The sequence below is a fragment of the Lissotriton helveticus genome, chromosome 12 (assembly GCF_964261635.1).
Source record: "Lissotriton helveticus chromosome 12, aLisHel1.1, whole genome shotgun sequence".
Lineage (NCBI taxonomy): Eukaryota > Metazoa > Chordata > Amphibia > Caudata > Salamandridae > Lissotriton > Lissotriton helveticus.
This window is the reverse complement of record NC_136073.1, coordinates 880414131-880437947: the sequence shown is the minus strand read 5'-3', so window position 1 is coordinate 880437947 and position 23817 is coordinate 880414131. Positions and strand designations below refer to the sequence as shown.

Genomic DNA, 23817 nt, shown 5'->3' with positions numbered 1-23817 from the left:
TCAAATCAAAGATGTACAAACATTAGAGATATTACAAAAAATACAGTTTACGGATACAATTTAAGAGCTCGAAACTGGCATTGCAAGAAAATTGCTTAACTAGGTATTTAATATCTGACCCTATGTTGGTTCATCTACTGCCATGCAGTTTCTTGCATTCTGCCCTTGTTATACATAGTCTGTTCAGTTCTCTCATCCCTGACATTTTAGCCTCGCTCCAGTGATAGGTCTGCAAGGCGAGGATTGATAAATGACTGGCTCAGGATTTGTGAGATAGCATTTCTTCTATCTTTCTCAGGGTCCTTTTTGTTCTTCTCATGAGAAAGCCAGGCACCTGATAATCGGAGTTTCAGGTCTGGACATGTGTACTCTGAATTGAAGCAAAGGTCAGAAGAAACCTATAAAACGTCATGCAAACTGGGGAAAGCTCAGCCTTAGATGTTTCCTGCAATGGAGGAGCAAATGCTGTAACTTTCCACAGTAGTGGGCAACACTGGTCTGCTGAATAAACTTGGGCAGACTTCAGTAGACATGAGAGTATCTTTGCCTCATTTCTGACAGGGACTATGGAGATATAACATATATAAGAGATTGAATGAATGAGATTGGTGGTGTAAAAATATAACAAAGACACAGCAGAAGCAATAAATACTGTGGAGCTGTAGCAGATGTAAATGGCAGAGATATGCCATAGCGATATATCAGAGAGAGAATGACAGAGATACTATAAAAATATAACAAAGACACAGCAGAAACAATAGATATTGTGGAGCTGTAACTGAAGTGCAGGGTAGAGATATACCACAGTGATTTAACAGAAACAGAATAAATGAGTTAGGAACTATGTAGAAATAAAAAAAGACACAAGAAAAAATAGATACTGTAGAGCTATAACAAATACACATGGCAGAGAGATACCATGGAGATGAGAGATAGAATGAATGCGATAAATATTATATAAATATGAAAAAGGCAATAGAAGCTAGAGATACTATAGAGCTATAACAGAGGTACAACAGAAGAAATATATGAGCGGAGATGGTGTACAGAGGTACAAGGGAAGAAGGATCATCTTCCAGAAATCAGAATCTAATGAATGGTTGGTAGATGTAAGCCTCACCTGTGTCAGGTATTCCAGCCCCGGGGGCACGCCAGGAATCTGTGCTACGTAGGGCATGATGGCCGTCTGTTGCGCTAGTGGGAGCCCTTGAGGTTGAAGAGGGAAATTCATAGGTCCTGGCCCTGGAGGCTGTATGGCATTGTAGCTTGGTGGATGGTCATCCATGCCCTTAAATGGGGCGCTGTTGTAAGCTGCAGAATAAACAACGTCATAAGTGCAGACCTCTACGTAAGCTCTTAGCGATCACGGAGCTCATGGTTGCCACCAGAGAAACCTGAGTTGATAGCCACCATGTGACTTTAGGCTCTAAGTGCCTCATTACGAGTTTGAAGGTGTGTGAGTGCCCTGTTCCCGCACCGTCAAACCCGTTGATGAACCGCCCGCCAGGTAAGGAGTTTTCTCCTGTCTGGCGGGTGGTTCTTTGGTGTTCCCAAAGCGCCGTGATGGGAACATCAAATGCAGTACCTGCACAGCATCAACTGCTGCATCCATGCCGTGCAGTTATTGAGGTGCATACACATAGGGGGGCACAACATGTGCCCCCCCTCCATGCACCCCATGGTGCACAGGCGCCAGGGGGCCCTGCATGGCCCCCTTCGTTTCCTCACAGCCACACTTTTCATGGCGGTCGCACCACCATGAAAAGTGTGGCAGTGAGAAAACTCGTAACATGATTGGCAGGCCATAGCTGCCCCGCCAAGCATATTGTGGCCTCAAGACCCCTGTCACGGCCAGGGATCTCTGGCAGTTGTGGTGGTCCCAGGGTGGCTAGACTGCCTTGGTCATAATACGGCTGTCAGAAGATCGCCACTGCTTCGCCCTGCGAGTCTGGTGGTACGTGGACCGCCACGCTTGTAATGAGGCCCTTAGCTCACACAAGCAATTACAAAGCTCTAACATTCCTTCGCTCATATCCCCTGACCCCTTCAGCACAGCTTATGAATGCAAGATGCTAACAGTGGTAAAGGGGGCTTGGGTGGAAAGAGAGTAGAAGCACAACACTCATCCTGCACTTTCAACAAAATGGGAATCATTCTGGTGACTTCCGGGAGATTTTCAGCTTGTGCAAGTCAAACTATGTAATATATAGCTAGACTGGATTCACAGGTTCTAAAGTCACTGTCAAGTCTGTGCCCTTGAACCCAGTTGCATCTATCTGCCTCAAGGCCTCATCTGATGGCACAGTAAGCTATGCAGGGAGGCTTTTCATGACCTGGTGTATTTTTATAATCTAATGCAGCTATACTGCTAGACGGCTAGTTATAGCTTATGCCTGTTCTACCCATAGAGGTTAAGGATATGCGAAGAAATAAGGTTGGGGGCTTCTCTGACCCTTGTTCAAATGTGCATAATTATTGCTGAGCTGGTTACACTATTCACATTCATTCTAACACACACGGTTGGTAGACTAATAGTGTATGATGTATAATCATATATTGCAAAATGCTAATTTTGTGAGTGCATACTGATTTCAGCTTATGGGGTGCTCTGTTTGTACCACTTCACACATTCCTGCTACCAAAGCTGAACTCAGTAGGAGAGTTGAGCGACACCGGCCAGCTTTCCTGATCTCCAGCAAGTCTTAGGTTTCTTTTTGAAACTTAGAAATATTGAGGTCGCATTGGTAGACTTGCTATTTTGGAAGTAACAAGACAGGCCAGTGAGAGAAGCACACATGGCTGTGGAGGACTTCCATTCCCAGTCCCAATCCCGACCCATTTACCATCACCAATCCCACATCTCAAAATCTATCAAGCACATACAAGAAGTCTAGTTTTTTCTCACAGAACTGCAGTATTAATTATTTTCTGGACAGCCAATTGTCTAGAAACATTCAAAATAAGAGTATGAGAAAAATGCAGTGGAAAAGCCCATAAGTCACACATTTGCCAAAATGGCCACCACGATACAACCACGCATGCATGTGCATGTCTGTTGAACATGGAGGCCATCCTGGAAGCATGACCATTCCAAGATGGCCACCACGTCTGATGCAGGGATGCATAAGTGTTGCAATAAATGCATGTGCCTGTGCTGCATGCTCGTGATACACAACAGCAATATTTATTTGTTTATTTACCAATCCAATATGCATGAATGGTAAACTAAAACAAAGTGTGCTCAAATGCATAAAATGAACCCAGTGGCTTGGTAGCACTTTGCAGATGCTGGACTCAGGAATAATCCAAAAATATATATATCTATATACACAATAAAACAAAAAACATGGAGTGGAAGGGTCATAGAAGGTGGTGGGCACACCTACAGAGAGGAAGGGTGGAGGCCCTAAAGATTATATAAAAATAAAGAAAATAAAATGGTAATGCACATGCGGGCTACTTTTGAGGTGTTCACATCTGCTGATACTAGCTCTGAAGGACAGCCTCGTTAGCCAGTGACAAGCTAGATGATCCACAGTAGCCAATGGCTGAAAGGAGCTGTCCAAAAGCCACAGTGTGTATGTGTATATGTATTTATCTGTGTGTTGTTTGGGTGTACGAAGACATGGGCTCTTATCAAATAGCTAAAGGTGTCTGTAGGTATGATCTAAAAAGTGATAATTTTTTTTGCATCAGCGAGGCAGGCATTTTTATGGCAAGAGAGTAGAGATGTATATTTAACTACAAGAAAAGGAGCTGTCCCTACAGAGACACAGAGGGGTATTGGGCTCTTGTGCTTACCTGGAGCCGACATTTCAAAGTGTGTCGCCAGTCACTTCTCTGCACTCTAGTTTTAACAAGTCTGGGCACCACCTAGCTCTCAGGCCTAAAAAGGAGAAATAAAAAAAGATGTGAGCATTAAGTAATCATCAGACGTCTGGAAATAAGAAGGATCCAATCATGTATACGTTTATCCATTTATTTATATAAAAGTTGTGAGAACCAGGGCACCAATCAACAAGACGTGTAATCACCAAAATAAAAGTCAAGAGATTGTAATGAATATTAAAATGCTCTGAATATCCTTGGCGCAGTTAGATGCCCACAACCCATATAATCCCGGTCCCCGATATACCTCTGTAAAAAAATTGTTGTCCAGAGATTTTCATTTTTGGATCATTAGAGAAGTAATTTAGCTTGGGTAGACCACTACGGGCCAGATGTAGGTAAATGCATGTTTGCGGTTCCTTAATAGTGATTTTTAGGGAATCGCTATTGAGGAAGCGCAATATGCCATGTAGGTAGGAATCACAATATTTTTTGCGATTCCTTAATATTCCCTAATTGTGAATCGCAAATTGCGATTCAAAATTAACGAATACCTTCCCATTAATTCCTATGGGCCAAGAGGCCCATAGGAATGAATAGGAATTACTCCCGCAATTTGCGAGTCACCAAGAGGCACTCACAAATTGCAGGCGCAATTTCAAGGGTGCCAGGGGTGCAAAAGGACACCCTGTTGCAACCCTGAAATGTGCGTGTGCGCACATGTGGCACACATACATGCCCTAAGGGCATGAATGTGTGCCACATGGCACTTAAAAAAAAAGCAAAAAAGTGCTTTTTTAAAGGAAATGCTAATTACCACCAACTTGAAGTTGGTGGTAATTAGCGATTCCTTAAGGCTAAAGTGTACTTTCTTTGGTGCTACTTACATTGCATTTAAGGAATCGCAGTTTGCGATTCCTTAAACGCAAGAGCAAAATAAGGAATCACAATTTTGTGATTCCTCATTTTGATAGTAGGTTTCAACTTACCTACATTGCTTGCTGCCAATTAGTGATCGCAAACGCTGAAATTCTGCGAATTAAAGCGTTAGCGCTCGCTATTTGGCCACCTACATCTGTCCCTACATTTCTAAAAATGGCAGATGTGTTGCAGTGATGATTAATATTTAAGGAACCATGAGAACTTTATACTTCATTTTGGTGTCAAAACATAGGTTTGAGGTCAAGTAGTGTTATACAGACAGAACATAACTCTTCATAGCAATCCTCCTGCCATTTTCCAAAATGGCAGCAATAATAGAGGAATAAGAGACCTATATAGAAATGGAAAAATAATTTTTGTTTAATCCTTTTAGGTATTGTTTATGATCTAAATATGAAAAACAAATAATGTTTATCACTCCTGTTTTAGACACGTTTTCATAGTTCACTTTATTTGTTTCTGCAATCACTCTTATGTTTATGTTTGTGACATTTTTAGAGCGCGCAAATACCCGGGGGTGTCTCGGCGCTAGAGTACAGAACCATCCCTGAGGTGGTAAGTTATACTGGGAAAAGCCATGTTTTTAGTTTTTTCCTGAAGCTGAGGAGGGTCGGGCGGTTTTGATGTGGAGGGGCAGTGTGTTCCAAAGTTTGGAAGATGAGATAGTGAAACACCTGTAACCCCAATTGACCTTTTTTGTTCGAGGGACTTTCAACAAATATGCAGAGGAGGAGCGGAGTGTTCTTGGGTACTCGAGCGGGCGGAAAGCTGCTCTGAGGAACTGTGGACCCACGTTGTTGACAGCCTTGTAGGTGATACACAGGGCCTTAAATATTGTCCGGCTCCTGACAGGGAGCCAGTGTAGTTGGCGGATGTAAGAGGAAATGGATGTGAATTTGGGGACGTTTAAGAGGACTCTGGCCGAGGCGTTCTGGACTAGTTGGAGTTGGTTGATGACTTTTTTCTGAGCGTTCAAGAAAAGGGCATTACAGTAATCAGTTTTGGAAAAAACCAATGTACTAATCGAGGTTCTACCGGCTGATGGTGGAAGGTAAGGGAGCAGTTTTTTAATTCTTTTTAGGATGTAAAAAGATGAAGAGACCACTGAATTGACATGATGCTGAAATGTCAGTTTGTCATCAAAGATGACTCCAAGGTTGCGGACCTTGGTGACAGGTTGAGGGGGGTCTCCTAACTCTGATGGCCACCAGCACTGGGACCAGATGGGGTCCAGCCTCCCGAATGTCATCACCTCTGTTTTGTCAGAGTTTAGTTTGAGACAATTAGATGACATCCAGGAGCTGATAGCCCTCATTCCCATTTGGAAATTTGCTGCCACTGATGTACCGTTATTATGTACAGAGAGCACAAGTTGGGTATCATCAGCGTAGGTTGTCAGGGCAATTCCATAGGATTTTATTACTCTCGCTAAGTCCGAAACATAAATGTTGAATAGTGTCGGACTTAGGGAGGAGCCCTGTGGGACGCCACAAGGGAGAGTGAAAGTCTGGGAAGTGAAGTGGGCCATTTTGACTGTTTGGGTACGATCAGCTAGGAAGGATGCGAGAAGGTCTTTCACTTTGTTTTTGACTCCTATAGCTGAGACACGGTCGATCAAGATGGCATGATCGACCGTGTCGAAAGCCGCAGAAAGATCCAATAGTATCAATACCGCAGCTCCTCCATTGTCCAGGGTCATTCTGATTTCGTCTGCTGCTTTTAGTAGCGCAGTCTCAGTTCCATGACCCCGTCTGAAGCCAAATTGGGTCTCGTCTAATAAGTTATTTTTGTCTATGAAGTTGGATAGTTGCAAGTTCATCGCTTTTTCAAAAATCTTTGCTGGAAAGGGGAGACAGGCGATGGGTCGGTAACTGGCAGGGAGAAGGGGGTCAAGAGTGGGTTTCTTTAGGAGCGGCCTAATGATAGCCTCCTTCCAGACTGAAGGGTAAATGCCCGTAGTAAACATGGCATTGCAGATGGACGTCAAGGCAGGAGAAATGGCTTCAGGGATTCTGTTAAGAATAGCGGGAGGACAAGGATCTAGAGGTGATCCTGATTTGGTACCCAGAATGAATCGATGGACTTGTTCTTCCGTAACAGCTTCGAAAAACGAGAGGCTGGGTGTATCCTTGTTAGAAGGAAGATTGGATGAGGTAACGGAGGGGACAAGGGTAAAGGCTGAGAAAATATCAGTGGCTTTCTCTTTGAAGAAGTTTGCGAGAGAGTCGCAAAGGAGTTGGGTTCCATTGAAGCAGGGGGAAGGTGGGTTGGAAAGGTGAGTGACCACCTGAAACAGTTCTTTTGCTGAGTTTTTTGCCTGGGTGATGTGAGTGGTGTAGTAGGATGATTTTTCTGTAATAATAAGATCTTTGTATATCGAGAGGGCACTTTTGTAGGTAATTTTTTCCGATTCATTGTAGTGGCGGCGCCAACGTCTTTCGAGGTTTCTACACTGTTGACGCTGCAGTTGGAGGGATTCTGTAAACCAGGGGGCTGAAGGGGAAAGTCTGGTGCGAAAAAAGGTTTTAGGGGGAGCTAGGGTATGACAGGCCTTGTTTAGGCTGTGAAGGTAGTTGACAGAAGCTAGAGAGGGATCGTGTTCAGTGGTAGTGATACTGTCAAGCAACAAGGCAGAAAGATGAGGAAGGTCAATATTTTTCCAGTTTCTGATGGTGATGGGGGGAGTAGGATGGAAGGTGGGAAGGCAAGGTTGACAGTTTTAGGGAAAAATAGACTGCTGAATGGTCCGTCCATATGAGGGGGGTCACATTTGACACCGTGATGTGTGGGTTGCTTGTGAATAGTCCGTCAAGAGTATGACTGGCTTTATGGGTGGGCTGAGTGACAATTTGCTGTAGGCCGGCAGCTGCTAGATCATTAGATAGCACCATGGTGTCAGGGTCGGATAAGGCCTCAAGATGAAAGTTAAAATCGCCCAGTATGGTGAAATGTGGTGCGCCTGCGGAGAGCTCAATTAAGTTGTTGAGATTATTAAGAAATTCGATCTGGTCCCTGGAGGGCGGTAGAGTAGGATGCCTGTGAATGATTGAGTGTCGGAGATGCTGATTGAAAAAGAAGAAGCCTCACAGTCGCTGTGGTTAAAGTCAGTAAGCTTGACTTTGAAGTGGTTTTTGTAAATAATGGCTATTCCTCCCCCCCTAACGTTTTTTTCTGTCAAGTCTGCAAACGCAGTAATTCTCGGGAATGGCTGCTTTGAAGTCTGGGCCTGAAGAGTCATCGCCCCATGTTTCGGTGGTAAATAAGAGGTCTATGTTGTGTGACTCGATGAAGTCTAGAATTTCAGCTTTATGTTTGGGGACTGAACGAATATTGATAAGTGCTGCTGAGACCTTGGGGGGAGGGGAGGAGGAGTACGTGGGGGAGGTGCAAAAAGGACATTTTTAGGGACCTATATTGAGATCGGTGTGACGTAGGTGCGGTAAGGGGTGCATCACATCTGTTAAGAAGTTCAGATTACGAAGTTGTTCGGAAGTATAAGTGAGGATAGAAGATATAGGAAGCGAGTGCAGCTCACCAGCATCAAGGGGGCTGGCCTCTGGCCCGGTCTCGGCGCGGACGAGCGCAGACGAGCTTGCCTTAAGCGCGCCTTTGGCGCGCAATCGCCGCGCCCGCTGCGCTCGTCTGCTGCGCTTCCTCCACATGCACATGTTTTATTAGAGGGAGTGATGTGAAGGGGGGCGTGGCCTCGATGGGGGCATGGCCTGTGTGCACGCCTGAGATGGCGGCAGCTGAGAGGTTTTGCCGGGGGGCCGCAGCTGTGATGGAATCCGCAGCGCGGAGTAACCAGCGGTCGGCAGAATGCTAGGTGAGTGCTATTAGATCAACACAATAACAATTAGTGACTTGTAAATGATAAGTTTTAAAAAAAGTTACAACTTTAAAAAACTCCCGGCTTTCCGCCTCAGGAGTGAAGGTTCAACTGGACGCTCGTGTTTCAGCGCCAGTTATAGGGCAAGGGGGCGTGGCCTCGATGGGGGCGTGGCCTGTGTGCACGCCTGTGATGGCGGCAGCTGAGAGGTTTTGCCGGGGGGCCGCAGCTGTGATGGAATCCGCAGCGCGGAGTAACCAGCGGTCGGCAGAATGCTAGGTGAGTGCTATTAGATCAACACAACAACAATTAGTGACTTGTAAATGATAAGTTTTAAAAAAGTTACAGCTTTAAAAAACTCCCGGCTTTCCGCCTCAGGAGTGAAGGTTCAACTGGACGCTCGTGTTTCAGCGCCAGTTATAGGGCAAGGGGGCGTGGCCTCGATGGGGGCGTGGCCTGTGTGCACGCCTGTGATGGCGGCAGCTGAGAGGTTTTGCCGGGGGGGCGCAGCTGTGATGGAATCCACAGCGCGGAGTAACCAGCGGTCGGCAGAATGCTAGGTGAGTGCTATTAGATCAACACAACAACAATTAGTGACTTGTAAATGATAAGTTTTAAAAAAGTTACAGCTTTAAAAAACTCCCGGCTTTCCGCCTCAGGAGTGAAGGTTCAACTGGACGCTCGTGTTTCTGCGCCAGTTATAGGGCAAGGGGGCGTGGCCTCGATGGGGGCATGGCCTGTGTGCACGCCTGTGATGGCGGCAGCTGAGAGGTTTTGCTGGGGGGCCGCAGCTGTGGTGGAATCCGCAGCGCGGAGTAACCAGCGGTCGGCAGAATGCTAGGTGAGTGCTATTAGATAAAACACAACAACAATTAGTGACTTGTAAATGATAAGTTTAAAAAAAGTTACAGTCTTGGTACATTTGCAGAATATTGAGCATTTGAGAAGACCATATCAACACAAACACTTTTTTGTAGCACAGGTTTTGTAAATACATGTATGTGTACTTTCTGTGGGTAGAGGCTTTTGAAATTTCATAGGTTTTGGCACATCATCAACATCTTCCGAACCACAATCATACGGATCTTTCTTTACATATGCATGCTCCAAAACATTTACACATCTTCTGATCAAGTAGAACGTTCTTTTAATGTGTCCATGCACAGACTATGATGTCAATGGAAGGTCACTTAGCAGGAATGATCTCTTGAACTCACTGTACCAAAGTTAGTCAAATGTGTAATAGTCGGAACTTGTTTTCCACAAAGGCACAAGGCATTTTTCTACATCTTTCAAGTCACATTCTTTTTCTGTCCCAGCAAATCCTTTTAGAAATTTCATTGTTCAGCAGTTAAAGCTACAAGTTTAGTTCCAATTTTGTTCATAGTGCCATCGCCCGTAAGAATATGAGCCTCGATAAGAACACTGGGCATCTCTGGGTCAAGTTTCTTGCACTAAATATGAAGCAGGATTAAGTGTCTTTTCTCGCCTGTTCCATAACGTATCCATAACTCTGACAATCCTTGACTTAAGAACATTGCAACAAATCTAAGTAGCACAATCATAACATCTGTGTCATTTGACAGTACAATGACTCGATTGGAACTATTTCGTACAGCCCACTCAACATGTCACACAACACGAAGGTCAGCTTTCCCCAATTTGCTCTTACAATATGGCCCATACCTTTTGAATATCTCTCTGTAGGCATCAACTCCTCATTGACAATCATTCCACTTGCGATAATTGGAAATTCAGTGTTCATGTCTTTTGAATGAAGTGCACACTGTGCCTTGTTCTCTTTTGAGATAAGGTAGGCAAAACCTAGTATGTCATTCTTGTTCCAGAAACCATTCAAACGCAATGTTTCTATAGCCTCGGAAATGGTGAGCACACCTTGTAACAAACAACCAGAGTTCCGCTCAATACTGACAGGACACAACAAACTCTGGATTATCCTTGAGGAAATGGGAGTAGAAATACCACTTATAAACTCCATGAAGCAGCTATACCACTAATCGATAAACGCCCGATCCCTGCGTTATTGTACGCAGATGGCAATGTCCTAATGTCACGTACCTAATTGGGGTTACAAAGATTAGTGACTAGCTTTGCCACATACAGGTGAAATCTGGGTTTGCAAGTGAACACTTCAAAAATGTTTATAATGAAATGTGGAACGAATAGTGTTAAATGCCACAACAGTTTTATTAATAATACCAAGGTTGAATGCACTAACAAATTTCCATACCTTGGTATTCACTTTGATTATAGAGGGACATGGCCATATGCGGTTTTAGCTAGAAAATGTTTATTTTCTAAAGCCACCACCGCCCCAGCCCATTTCACCAGTAAATTGGGCAGAAAGTCGGTCGTGGATTTAATCCAAATTTTTAAAGCTAAGTGTGTCACAACTGCCATGTACGGCGCTCGCATCTGTAGCTATGTTGACTCTCAGCCCCTGCAATTAGTTGAGAATGCCTTTGTCAGATATTTATTGGCAGTCCCCAAGAGCACGGCCACCTACTTGCCACTCAGAGCTTGGGATCCCATATAGATCTGACCTAATTAAGATTCAACCGCTTTTATTATGGCACAAAATATGGGCAACACACACCAGTCTCAATCGGGATATAATAACTGACTGTCTAAAGGTTTACAGGAGGTCATGCGTTCCTTGGCTAAATTATATCAAAAGATTTACGGAAGATATTGGACACCCTGAATATTTCACCAAACCAGATAATATTATATTAATCCCAAGAAAAACACTGAAAGCTGAATGCCTAATGCATCTACAGACAATTAGACTTTCAAAAGAAATTGCCAAGGCGACGGTTTTGGAAAATCAGCTGTTAGTGTTGTGTTATGACATTCAACCATATCTTCTGTATGTAACAGGGGGTTACGACAGGATTTTGCAGACTCGCTTTCGCCTGGGGATTTTTCATAGACTTACTAGTTTTCCTGTCATGAATGACTGGCCTAAAACTCTGGGCACATATCCACGTGACAATTCGTCTCAACAGTCTACAATGCATACGCTTCAATTTTGTAAATTTTACTATGTTCCCAGAAAAAGATGCTCGTTCCCATTCTAAAGATCCTGGGCCTGAGACAATGTCGCCCAGCATTTTTAACGCTACAACTCTTACAATATGAAATGTTTACTAGCCCTTTAGCAACCGTATCTGAAATGTGTGTTCAAATCTAGGAAAACAATGTGGAACATGAACCTGGCTTTTAATACATGATTTTATATAATTTTTAAACTGTTTAATACCAATGTGATTTGTTATTTATAATCATATGTGAAAAAACTGTGCTCTAATGATTTATATGCTAACTCGAATAAAGCTTATTTTGATTTGATTTGATTGGACAGTATTGCTTCGAAAGATTTCAGCCTCAATAAGTGCATTGTCTATGCCGCATCCACTCAGGCAACTTCCTGCACACCGCAACACAACTTTTGTCATGTGGTAAATGCCCATCATTGGATAAATATCATCAAATTCTACTGGATTGCTCATAAAAAGGTCAGCAAATATACCGAAAACACCTTCATCACAAAAAATTGGCAGAATAAGCTGGTCTTCAAGCTGAGCATGCACATTTTGGACATTTCTTAGAGCGGTGTATACTGTTGTGTAGTTTGGGACTGGATATAGCATTACTGGTAAAAACCACACCATCTTCAGTGGGACGGTATTCGGAGGGATCAGAGCATGAATTCCAGCCCACGGAGGAACTGGCTTTTCTTCATTCTTCAGTCCACACAGAATAAGCGATATGATAAATTCAGTTAAATCAGCTTTGCGAATCTCAGCATCAGGTAGAAGACTCATGTCCTCAGCCATTTTGAAACGTTCTGGTAGACTGGGACATGTTGAGGCCTTGTTGTGATTTTGCACACGTTGGCAAGGCAGTTGGGTTATAAGTTGGCAGCTTTGTTTGTTTATGCCGACAGCGGACACAGCTTGTGTTTCAGCAGCTACTTCACAGGTACAGTCTTGAAAAAGCACCATGGCAGTATTGTGTGTGCTCTTGTGCTTTGCAGTGTATACCTGTTGTGTAGAATGAAGTGTGCACTGCTCCTGTGCTCTGCAGTGTACACCTGCTGTGTGGAATGAAGCATGCACTGCTCCTGTGCTTTGCGGTGTACACCTGCTGTGTGGAATGAAGCGTGCACTCCTCCAGTGCTTTGCAGTGTACTCCTGCTGTGTGGAATGAAGCATGCACTGCTCCTGTGCTTTGCAGTGTACTCCTGCTGTGTGGAATTAAGCATGCACTGCTCTTGTGCTTTGCAGTGTACACCTGTTTATGGAATGAAGCGTGCACACCTCCTGTGCTTTGCGGTGTACAACTGTTGTGTGGAATGAAGCGTGCACTCCTCCAGTGCTTTGCGGTGTACACCTGCTGTGTGGAATGAAGCGTGCACTCCTCCAGTGCTTTGTGGTGTACACCTGGTGTGCTGATTGAAGTGTGCGCTCCTCCAGTGCTTTGAAGTGTACTCCTGCTGTGTGGAATTAAGCATGCACTGCTCTTGTGCTTTGCAGTGTACACCTGTTTATGGAATGAAGCGTGCACACCTCCTGTGCTTTGCGGTGTACAACTGTTGTGTGGAATGAAGCTTGCACTCCTCCAGTGCTTTGCGGTGTACACCTGCTGTGTGGAATGAAGCGTGCACTCCTCCAGTGCTTTGTGGTGTACACCTGGTGTGCTGATTGAAGTGTGCGCTCCTCCAGTGCTTTGAAGTGTACACTTTATGATGCAATTCAGTTTCACTAGCTCCAGGATATACATACCAAGAGAGTGTCCTCTCTAATTAGACGGTGCTTCCTATTGAAGATGTAGGATGTTGAAACCAGGAATTAAACAGTGTGCACATTAAAAATAAATTATTAGGCAGACCGTGCATAACCTCTCCACAGCCGCCTTTAGGTTTGTCAGCCGTCGTCTCATTGGTTGGCAGAGCTCTACAGCTTCTCATTCCATGAAACAAAAGAGAACCAACTGTGGCAAGGTCCTCCAACCAGAAGGGAGCTCTGATCTGAAGCTCCCCCTTGGCGAAGCGTACATCTGTTGTTTACAAGGCGTCCATAGTTCTGTGAGAAATGCAGGGTTTATTAAGCTTAATGCAACACTTCCCAGCAGATACCCATAAAGAGTCTATCTGTGATGTGGGACAGTGCTTAATTTGTAAAAAAACATAAGTCCAGGGCCCTCGTCAGGAGACCACTGCAGCCTGCACCACATCTTGCCCCTGCCATGCTTTCAGTTATAGTAACAACACAACTACTAACCATCAACCTCATACAAGTGTGACAATTCAGACTTTTCCAGGCCCTCAGAACTATCAGAATTGCTTGGGCAGCAGGTAGTATGCATTGTTAATGTATATAGAATTAATAGTTGACTGTTTTAATCATCTCTAAATTAGCCAGGCAGCGCCACCTTGTGGCAGATTATCACAAGCGCTGGTGTTGACAATTAAGTGCTGGTGCCAAGCACTGGAAACTACCTGCTCAAATTAAGCACTGTGTGGGGATGCTTTTAGCAATGGGGGATTCCCCAATCAGGTAAGATGCCAGAGTTACAAAGTTAGCCACAAATCTCTTTTTTGTTTTTAATTGTCAAATGTTCTTTCGCTCCCGCAGCAGGCGATCTTGCTAGGAAATTAACCTTTTACTTACCGTAATCTTCATTACCTCGATTAGGCATTCTCCTAATCCAAGTAAATAACACATGCAACATCCTTGCCTCCATGACAGCCCAAAACACGATAGAAACCATATTATATTCTCTTTTTACTGTAAAATATAACCAGCGAGTTCTGTTCTCTATGCCTAAGCCTGCAACAAAGCGCCCCCTATATTGTTGCACTTGTCCCTTTCTGCAAGTCATCCCCAAACTTTGTGTCTACACCCTTCTGTTTTCTTGCCCCATTTTTTATGGATTTTAGGACTCTGCGTACTTTACCACTGCTAACCAGTGGTGAAGTGCTTGTGCTCTCTCCTTTAAGTATGGTAAAATTTGCTTGCACCAATTGACACATTTAATTTACTTACAAGTCCCTAGTAAAGTGGTACTACCTGTACCCAGAGCCTGTAAATTAAAAATGCTACCAGTATTTCACCCTAGTGAATGTTTTCCAGGTCTAAACTTCCTTTTTAATACATTTAGGTTGCCCCTAGGGTCTGCCCTAAGCATGTCCGTAGGGCAGGGTGCTTTGTATCTGAAACGTTAGACAGGTACTTTTTTCCTAAATTCGTTTTCACTACTCTATGGCGGATGTATGTCGTTACAACGCATGCTTTTTACACGCGTGCCTTTACAACGCAGGTTTTACAACGCAAGTCGTTACAACGACTTGCGTTGGGGGGGCGCTGGATAGTGAATAGTTAAATTTACTATTCCAACTCCAGTCCCCGTGGATAGTAGGGAAGGTTTTGGATAGTAATTAAACTATTCCCTATCCTACAGCGCCCTCCAGCGCAAATCGTTGTAACGACTTGCGTTGTAAAGGTACTGCGTGGAAAAAGTTTTGTTGTAAACGATGTTTACCCTCTATGTCCTACCTCTGACATAGGATAACTTTGTGTTCCCTTTTTACATTAAACAAGTGACAAACTTTAACCAGGAGCCTGTAGGAATGTAGAGTTTGGCGTCTATGGAATTGTAATTTAAAAACCTCTTTAATGATAAAGTCAAATGTTTAGTAGGGGTGGGAGGAATTAGCGTAATCGGGTTATGCAAATCTCTGCGAAACTGTACAAAATGTACGCGAACACGCAGAAATTCGGCGAGCACGCGGAATTGCTTATTCGCAATGCTTCTTTCCTGTTCACAATTGTTGTTTGCGTGCTCGGGGGGAAATATCTCGCAAACACGCATTTTGAGAACACGAACAAGCCAAAAATTTCGCAAAGTCGCGGAAGGCAGATTTTTGGGCAATTTTGCGTTCTCCGCGGATCGCGAAATTACCCAAATTCCGCGAGCGGAATTACAACCCAGGCCTAATGTTTAGTCACATTTCTGAAGATGCCACTTTTAGAAAGTTGGCATTTTCTAGTCCTAGCCATTTGGTGCCTGCAGCCTGTATCCTAGGTCACATCACTGGGTGTAGCTGGCAGTTGGGCTATGTGTATTTCTCCCAGTCAGTGAAACATAGAGGGAATAATTGGTGGCAGGATGGGCCATTTCTGACTTTGAGGGGGAGGAATTGGAACCTGCCACCCTTGCACATCACAACGGCCCTGCCTAATCACTCACACAAAGGGTTTGATACTAGTCTTTTGTGACTTTAGGCAAGCTGGGGCCAGGGCAGGGAGGCAGGAAATTCCAGTCACCTCTAGGGTTGGAAGCCTCCAGAACCTTCTCTTACTTCAAAGTGGGCACCAAGCACAAAAATTGAAACCTCAGACCAAGCTCTTTAATACAACTCTGGACATGTGAAAGCCTCAAAAGGATTGCAGTGCTGCTATGAATGGACTACTACTCTGCTGCCTGAGTGAAAAGAACTGGACATCCATTGTGAACTCAGGCCACCAGAGTGTTTCCAAGGCCTAGTTGGCTGACCTCCTGATCAGAGCCTCAGGGACAGAAAAGTCTCCACCCACCTTTAACCGAAATACCTGACTCTGTCTTTTGTTAATCTGCCCCACCCCCCCGCCCTCCCCAACCCCTCCAGGTAGCGCTGCCCCCATCCTAGTACATTGGAAGTGGGCCTGCAGGTGCACGGCCAACCCAGCTGTGGTAAGGTGAGTAGAACCGACACATCGCAATGCAACTTCTCCCAGGCTCATCGGAAATGCCAGATCCCTGACACAGAGCCTCGTGTCGTAGCTGCCCCGAAACCACCACTGCATGACACATTCTCAGGCATTGCCAGCCCAAATAGACGGCATCCTCAATGACACATCTGGGTCTGCTGCTTATTCGGAACCACCGCTGTGCAACTAGGCCTTTGCATCGCAAGCCCCTTGTCGATGGCATTGTCAATGAGGAAACAGGATTTCACATTGCAGCCCCGCAGCTTCTGCTGAACAGCAGCTGTGCGACGCATCCTTGGCACGGGATCTTGCAATGCTCCGCAAACCAGAAATAAAGGTCCCCCGCTCCAAAGCAGTTGGCCAGAATATGTGACGTTGTCCTTGTCCGGCACAACCAGATAACCACAGATGGTGCTCTGTAGCACTGTTTTCACTTAAATATTCCAAATTGCACATCTCCGTTTTTACGGATTAGATGTTTGTCATTGGGTCTCAACTATTACATTTCACACTATTTTTCTAAATTGGTGTGGGGTTTTTCTTGTGTTGTGTTTTCACGTTATTACTGTTTGAAGTACAGCATACATACTTTACACACTGACTCTAGGTTACGCCGGACTTCTTTTGTGCCAAGCGACCAGAGGGTTAAGCACAGGTTGATTTGTGGTTTGCTTGTGCTTCTACCCGACAAGAACTGTGGTTGCTGCTTGAGAAGCATTTTAACCCCCTCATTCACCCAAATTCTAGATATACAATATGTTTTTTCATGTGATGGGCTGTTGGGCAGGCAGGAATGCCCCACATGTTACTGACTGGGACGAGGGGGACTTCATGAGTGGGAAAGGATGCCTGGATGGGCCTTGTGAGCTGAAAGCTTGACAGCCATAGCACCCTGGCCGCCCTATACAGTTGTGAAACTTGGTCTAGGATGGTTGAGTTACCAGATGACTGTGTCGCTTGGGGCACCATATTACTCTCCTAAGCATTCATTTAACAAGGTTTGCAATCCTAGCTGATCCCAGTTGAACTACTGGATCACAGTGGTGTGGAAGGAAATCCAAGACTGCGCCGTAGTGACGTACACTCATGTGGTACCCTTTGAGGTTGTTGAATAGTTTTGAGAGCGGTTTGCAGTTTGCTAGCATATTCCAGTCTTGTTTTCAGCTGATGATGCTGGGCTTGCTGGAACTACTTTGCTCACTTTGCCACTGGATTCAAGCTATCCAGGCTGATGAGGGTTATGAACCCGAAAACGGTCCTAGGATGCTTCTGTCCGGTCCAGGGAAGACCTGTCTTGGTAGTTCGGGTTGGACTGTTCCCATGAGGCACAGGGTCAGACTGATTTGTATATGGCCATGTCTGAACTGGGGTGGCAGAGTGAGCTAAAGAATGGTGATGGATTAAACCCAGATTAGTTGACTGGGGGTGAGTGTTTGATTTGCTCAAACGCTCTGTCCATCATCCCCTTTTGTAGGGCTTGCTAGAACTGGCAGGTTTTCTTTTATAGGTATGGGCCTGTTGGTTATGGCATGATTGATACTTTGGCTGCCAGAGGTGGCAGTGGGTGATCTGTATGTCTTGTGCCTAGTTGGAGACTCTGCAGATGTTAGAGAAATCACTGTAGCCTGTTTCTGTTTTACTGCATTAAGGTTGTTATGATTCTGTTTTCCTTGTTAGTGATGGAAAAATAATCCAGCACTGGCTGGGACACTCAGGCTGGACATCCATGTGCGTACTGAGATAATTTGACGTGCCAATGACACACTTAGAGTGACATTAAGGTGACCACCTTTTCTATATCGTTCGACTGCCGGCCTTTAGACTTTGGGCTTTCATTTTACAGCCTAATGCATTTTACAGTTTGTCATGTTTGTCGCTCCGTTCATCACAAATCACAGCCACACCAGCCAACAGATGCAACATGAGTGCACAGATATATTTAGGAATGCCTGTAAAGGCTAGACCTATTGGCTTTAACACTGCTTTAACAATGCTTGTTTCTTTCTGTTTAAGAACTCCATGAGAGTGCATATGTTGTCCAGCTGTCTCCCTTGTGTGCTTGCATTCCCCTTGCTCTCTATGCCCATATGCTTCTCTCCCACCACCCATACTTTTGTTGCTCTCAGCCTTGTGCGTCTGTCCCTGTACGCCACAGTGCTCTTTCACCATGTGCTTCTGCCCCCACACTCCAAGTTGCTCTACGTATTTTTTTATTTTAGTAATCCATTTCGTATTGGTTGATAAAAACTCAAAACCATGCCCTTTGTAGGTGTATGCATGGGTGTTGAACACATTCGTGTGCCTATAAATTGACGCAGAGGTCACGCGTCAGGTCTTTTTTAGGTCGAGGACCGTAGGCTGCGCTTGCGCAGTTCGGTCCGAAGATTCAATGATTTTAAGTTTGGCCAGCCATTGGAGGAGAGGGGCGTCACTCTGTTTAAGTCCTGTCTTTTTCGGATTCGGGGGCGTGTTTTTTGCATTCTTTCTCACCGTGACGTCATCAGTCACTCAACAAAAACACGCCCGAATGCGGAAATGGCGGCGCTTTCCCTTTTCCCGACCACTACCGACTTCCCATCTTAGACATTCTCCCGCCCCCAGCACGTACACTGCTCGGTGTCAGGCGCTGTGCCCGGAATAATACCAGCGGCAGTAAGTGGGAGGGAAGCACCGGCCCTGTGACAGATCCCCGGCATTGGAAATAACCATTGGCTGATACAAGGTTACTCCACGGGCTACAGACCAGTGACCGGTCTGTGGTGCAGCCGTCCAGCCTGGTACAGCATGTCTTGTAGCTCCCCTATTACCCCACTAGATTCGTCAGAGAGGCAGGGTACCCTCGGCATGGCACCGCGTGGCACCATACTCCATAGGAACCGCTCGCGTATAAAGCGAGGAAAGCAGGGAACAGCCTCTGGCAGAACGTGATCCTGGAAGGTATGGTGAAGAAACCCCCGCCCCTATACTATAGAAACTATTGCCCCTCCACATTCCCTACACTGCCCTCACTCACACTATATTGTTCTTGCAGGTGGCTTCAGCAGACACCGCCCCCACCAAAACCAGCACCCCATGGACTCTACCCTCTCATAACACCGAGGGCACCTCGGGACCCGCACCCCACCGTCTGCCGTACCCCCTCTATCAGACGGTTCACAGCACACCGAACCCCCTCTCAGCACAGCTTTCATGCCACATCCAATCATAAGAGCCCTCCCTGACCCCATCCGTTCACACAGAGTCCACTGTATACACACATATCCACTGTATACACACATCTCCCCTGGATTACTAAAGATTCATTGACACGCGAAGGCTGGGTTGCTGCCCGAAACATCCGTGTGCCTCTGGGGCTAACGCGTATTTAGAGTTCCCATCTAGAGACTGCATTTCCCCGGCCTGCTACTATGAACATTCTTGCTCGTGCCAAGATCCTTCTAAGCAGACTTCGACCCAGATTTAAGCTGCATACTGTTTCCCAATTAATATCACTCAGGGGCCTATTACGATGGCGGATTTCCCGCATCCACCGGGCCGGCGGAAGCCACCGCCGGCCCGGAGGATGCAGGAAATCCGCCACGGAGCCTTGAAAGACCCACCACCATATTCGGATGGCCGGTGGGTCTTAAAATCTGTCCTCCGCTTTTCCGCCGCATTAACATGGCTGGCGGTGTCTATCAGACACTGCCATCCATATTATGATGAAGTACAAAGTATGCTTTTCCACGGCGGCTTTTCCGCTGTGGAAAAGCATACGGAGCTTCACTTTGGGGGCCCGTTGCGGGCCCCCTGGGTAAAGGGGGGTGGGGGTGCACATGGGGGGTACCTATGGTACCCCCTGCATTTGCGTGGACAAAGCGGCAGGCACCGCGCGGTGCCTGCTGCTTTGTGCACGCAAATGACGTGCATGCACTTTTACCATTGCGGCGGGTGCAGCTTGAAGCTGCACCCGCCGCAATGTTAAAGATTGAGGATGTGACCGCCAGGGTGGCGGTCACATCCTAATTGCACAGGAGGGACCTCCGCAGGCAATGCAGAGGTTCCCTCCTACGCTATGGTGGCGGACGGACTCAGGTCCGTCCGCCATCATAATCGGCCTTTTAATATGGTAAATACACGGCAGTCTGTATATAGTGCTTTCTTAGTCGATTTTACGCTTTGAATTGCTTTACATAAAAGGCGTACAACTGAGTAATGTGGTGGTCCTGCACTGCAAGGATGAACAGTCGTGCTGGCCCTGCCGGCTTCGCACTCGTGGCCTGCAGTTGTCGCCATTTGTCAGCAGCGTGTGCTTGGCTCCCCGAGGGAGGGGGCAGCTTTGCTCTGTGAGTTGCCAGGCCCAGGCTGCGTAGTGAAAACAAATAATATTAAATGATAATAAAATTCACTCTGCTCCCAGTATAATATGAATAAACTCCTCCCTCGCTGTGCTATGCTGTTCACGAGCTGAGCTCTTCACGGAGGGCATTATTTTTACAGGAGGGGATTGGGGGTGTTGCGAGAATTAAACCCCCTACCTCTTCCCTGCTATGCTTTTCATATTATCACAAACAGCGTGTCCTTGTGACCTCAAAAAAGCACGGCCTCCCTGCCAAGTGACAACATGACACACAAAGGAGCTCCCTTTGCAATCTCCAGACAGTTTTCACTTTCGTTATCTAACCGTGTCAGACGAGACAGACTCATTGGTGACTGCATCTGTCAGAGTGCAGGAAACAATAAAGCATGAAAACAACTCCTGCCTTAACAAAATTAGAGAATGGATTCTAGCATTTAGTATTTTTTTACGAAAATAGTTTTTGTTTACTGTCCCTATAGAAGCCACTTGCTTATTTCTGCCCACACTTGTTTTTAGTGTGTTTTTTTGCTTTCCTTTTTTACTCTTTACCTACGCGTTTTTAGGTCGAGGACCGTAGGCTGCGCTTGCGCAGTTCGGTCCAAAGATTTAATGTTTTTTAGTTAGGGGGCTTGAACCCCCCCCTCTTCTCCATTGGCTGGCCTTGTAAATGCTGGCCAGCCATTGGAGGAGAGAGGCGTCACTCCCTTTAAGCCCCGTCTTTTCAAGATTTGGTGGCGTGTTTTTTGCGTTCTCTCACCGTGACATCATCCGTTACTCTACAAAAAACACGCCCCCCCGAATGCGAAAATGGCGGCGCTTTCCCTTTTCCCGACCACTACCGACTTCCCATCTTAGACATTCTCCCACCCCCTCTCGTCGTCAAAGCCCCTCCCACAGTTCACACCTAATCCCCGCAGACTCCTGCCCTCTGAGATTTCCCCACCTCTGAGACTGCCTCCCAGACTTTACACTCCCCGTCACCCTGGAAAAGAAAACCTCGGAGCTCTGCTTCCGGGCTGGGGCCCTCCCCGGAACCACCATAGCTGGTACCAAGGTGAGTGAACAAGGAGCCCGGATTGTCAGTGCAGAGCGGGCCCGCACGTCCCCAATGATAATGCTGTCCTTCCGAGCCTTACATTCATGTGCATTGGACTGGTGGAGTGCATCGGGAAACTGGTTATCTCTTCTAAATACTAAGGTGGGGAAATGAGGCTTGGGCGGTGGGTACGCCAGCTGCGCTTCATCTGAAAGGTGTGCAGATGAGACCAGGCACTCCTGTCATATAACGTACGTACGTTTCCCGTTCACCGGTTGGTATCATTTATTTACGTTCCAAGCACGTGGGTTTCTGTTTTAATTGTGCTGACTGTCCTCGTGGATGAATGGATGTTCTCTGAGCATTCTCTGCTCATCGGTCGATATTTCGTATGTACCTTCTGTGCTCAAGGTTCTCGTTTTCTGTTGATCGGTGGATCTTATGCTCCTGCTGAGCTGTTCCGTGCTCATGGCTCTGTGTTTTGTATGTACATGCTGTTATGTCGATCACGCACATGTGCGTACAGTGTTCATGGTTCGCTGTTGCAGAAACATGTCGTGTTCACAGGGTGCTTGTTTTGTATGCACATTCAGTATGTATATACAGTATCTGCGCCTGGCTCATTCATACATGCGTTCTTTGCTCACATGTTGCTATTTGTATGTCTGTTTATTTTAATTCCCACCTACAGATGGCGAAATGACTTTTGTGGACTATACCAGAAACTCAATGGGTTTAGAGTTAGCTCATTGCTTACTTTTGGTTAATTTTCTTGTCACTCTCGTTATCTTTCTTATGTGATGGCTTTGATTGCATGTCTTGTATTTGTACCTCCCTGGAGCTCTTTATCATTCTTTAATTTTTTTGTGATTGAATAACTTGTCGACTACTCACTTTCGGAGAATTTCTATTATCTTTAAGAACTAGACAAGAGTGCACGTTCCCTTTTTATATGATGTTTCTCTCTCAAATACCCATACGTGCTAAGTGTTACTACCCCGTGTTTCTTGTGCTTGCTCTCCTGCCCCTGCCCCTTGTTGCTTGTGCTTGCTCTCCTGCCCCCTCGTTCGTTGTGCTTGCTCTCCTGCCCCTGCCCCCTGTGTGTGGGTGCTAATGCAATAGGTCTCGCATATGCAAACGATTAAGCTATTGGCAATGTAAATGACAATGCCATTTATTTATGATTAAAAAAAATAGAAAACGTCATGAGCCATGCCAATAGCTCTACCTTTAATAATGCCGAGACCATTGCATTGTAAATGCTTGTTTCTTTTAGCCCCGGAGCACAACAGCTGTGATGCTGTTCAACATGGCAAAAAACATTACCTAGGCAATAGGTCTTATAGTCAAATCTTAGTTGCTAAATTCTAAAAGACATTATGGAGCGATACTAGGCAAGGAGCAAAACGAGAGACAAAAGGTAAGCACAGGTTAAAATCGGGATCAAGCTTTTAGTGGCAGAATCAATTTCTTTTGTGCTTTTTTGTACATCTTAGATACGTAAACGCTTGGATAGATTTCAAGGTCTTCAAAAATGTTGCTTACTTTTTTTTATAGGTTGTTTTTCGTCCAACGTGTACCACTACTCTAACCCTTAAACCTCCAAATTCTCCTTCAGCTCCCAAACTTCTTCTGACTGCATTATGGGTTTTTTAGGCCTTGCCTACAGACGGCTTTTAGTTGTTGCCTGTTTATGTGGACCTCTTGTGGACCAAACCAAAAATGTACAGTGGGCTTGGAGGTAGACCACTTCCTACCACTGGCAGCTTGATCACTCATTTGCTTGCATCTTATTCAGTGGTTTTCCTTCCTCTTCTTGTGTTTTTCCCATCCCTGGAGCATAGCCTCTTTAAAAAGTACCACAATGAAGGGAGCGCCGCATTCAATAATGTGGTATTTTTCAATGGAGGTGGTCCTGCAGCAATGGGCTACAGAAGGTTGAGCGTGATTGATTGGATTAATAACTTTAAATTGATCTAGCAATAATCCTGTCCACACCAGTTGAAAGCCCTCACCGCTAGGAATGATTATTAGCATAGGCTCTTTACCATTGTTCTCAATGAATAAT

At 45.5% G+C, this 23817-nt stretch overlaps 1 protein-coding gene across 2 annotated transcripts in view; it reads right to left on the bottom strand.

The window, feature by feature from the left end:
- Positions 1 to 23817, bottom strand: part of LOC144797749 (phospholipid scramblase 1-like) — a 113378-nt gene that overhangs the window by 62174 nt on the left and 27387 nt on the right. For both annotated transcript variants that reach the window (XM_078668498.1, XM_078668499.1), the window contains exons 2-3: positions 3802 to 3886; positions 1121 to 1311 (exon numbers count right to left, since the gene is read on the bottom strand). In XM_078668498.1, coding sequence (XP_078524624.1) covers positions 1121 to 1311; positions 3802 to 3814 — 204 coding nt within the window. In that variant the 5' untranslated portion in view covers positions 3815 to 3886. The remainder of the gene's footprint in view (positions 1 to 1120; positions 1312 to 3801; positions 3887 to 23817) is intronic.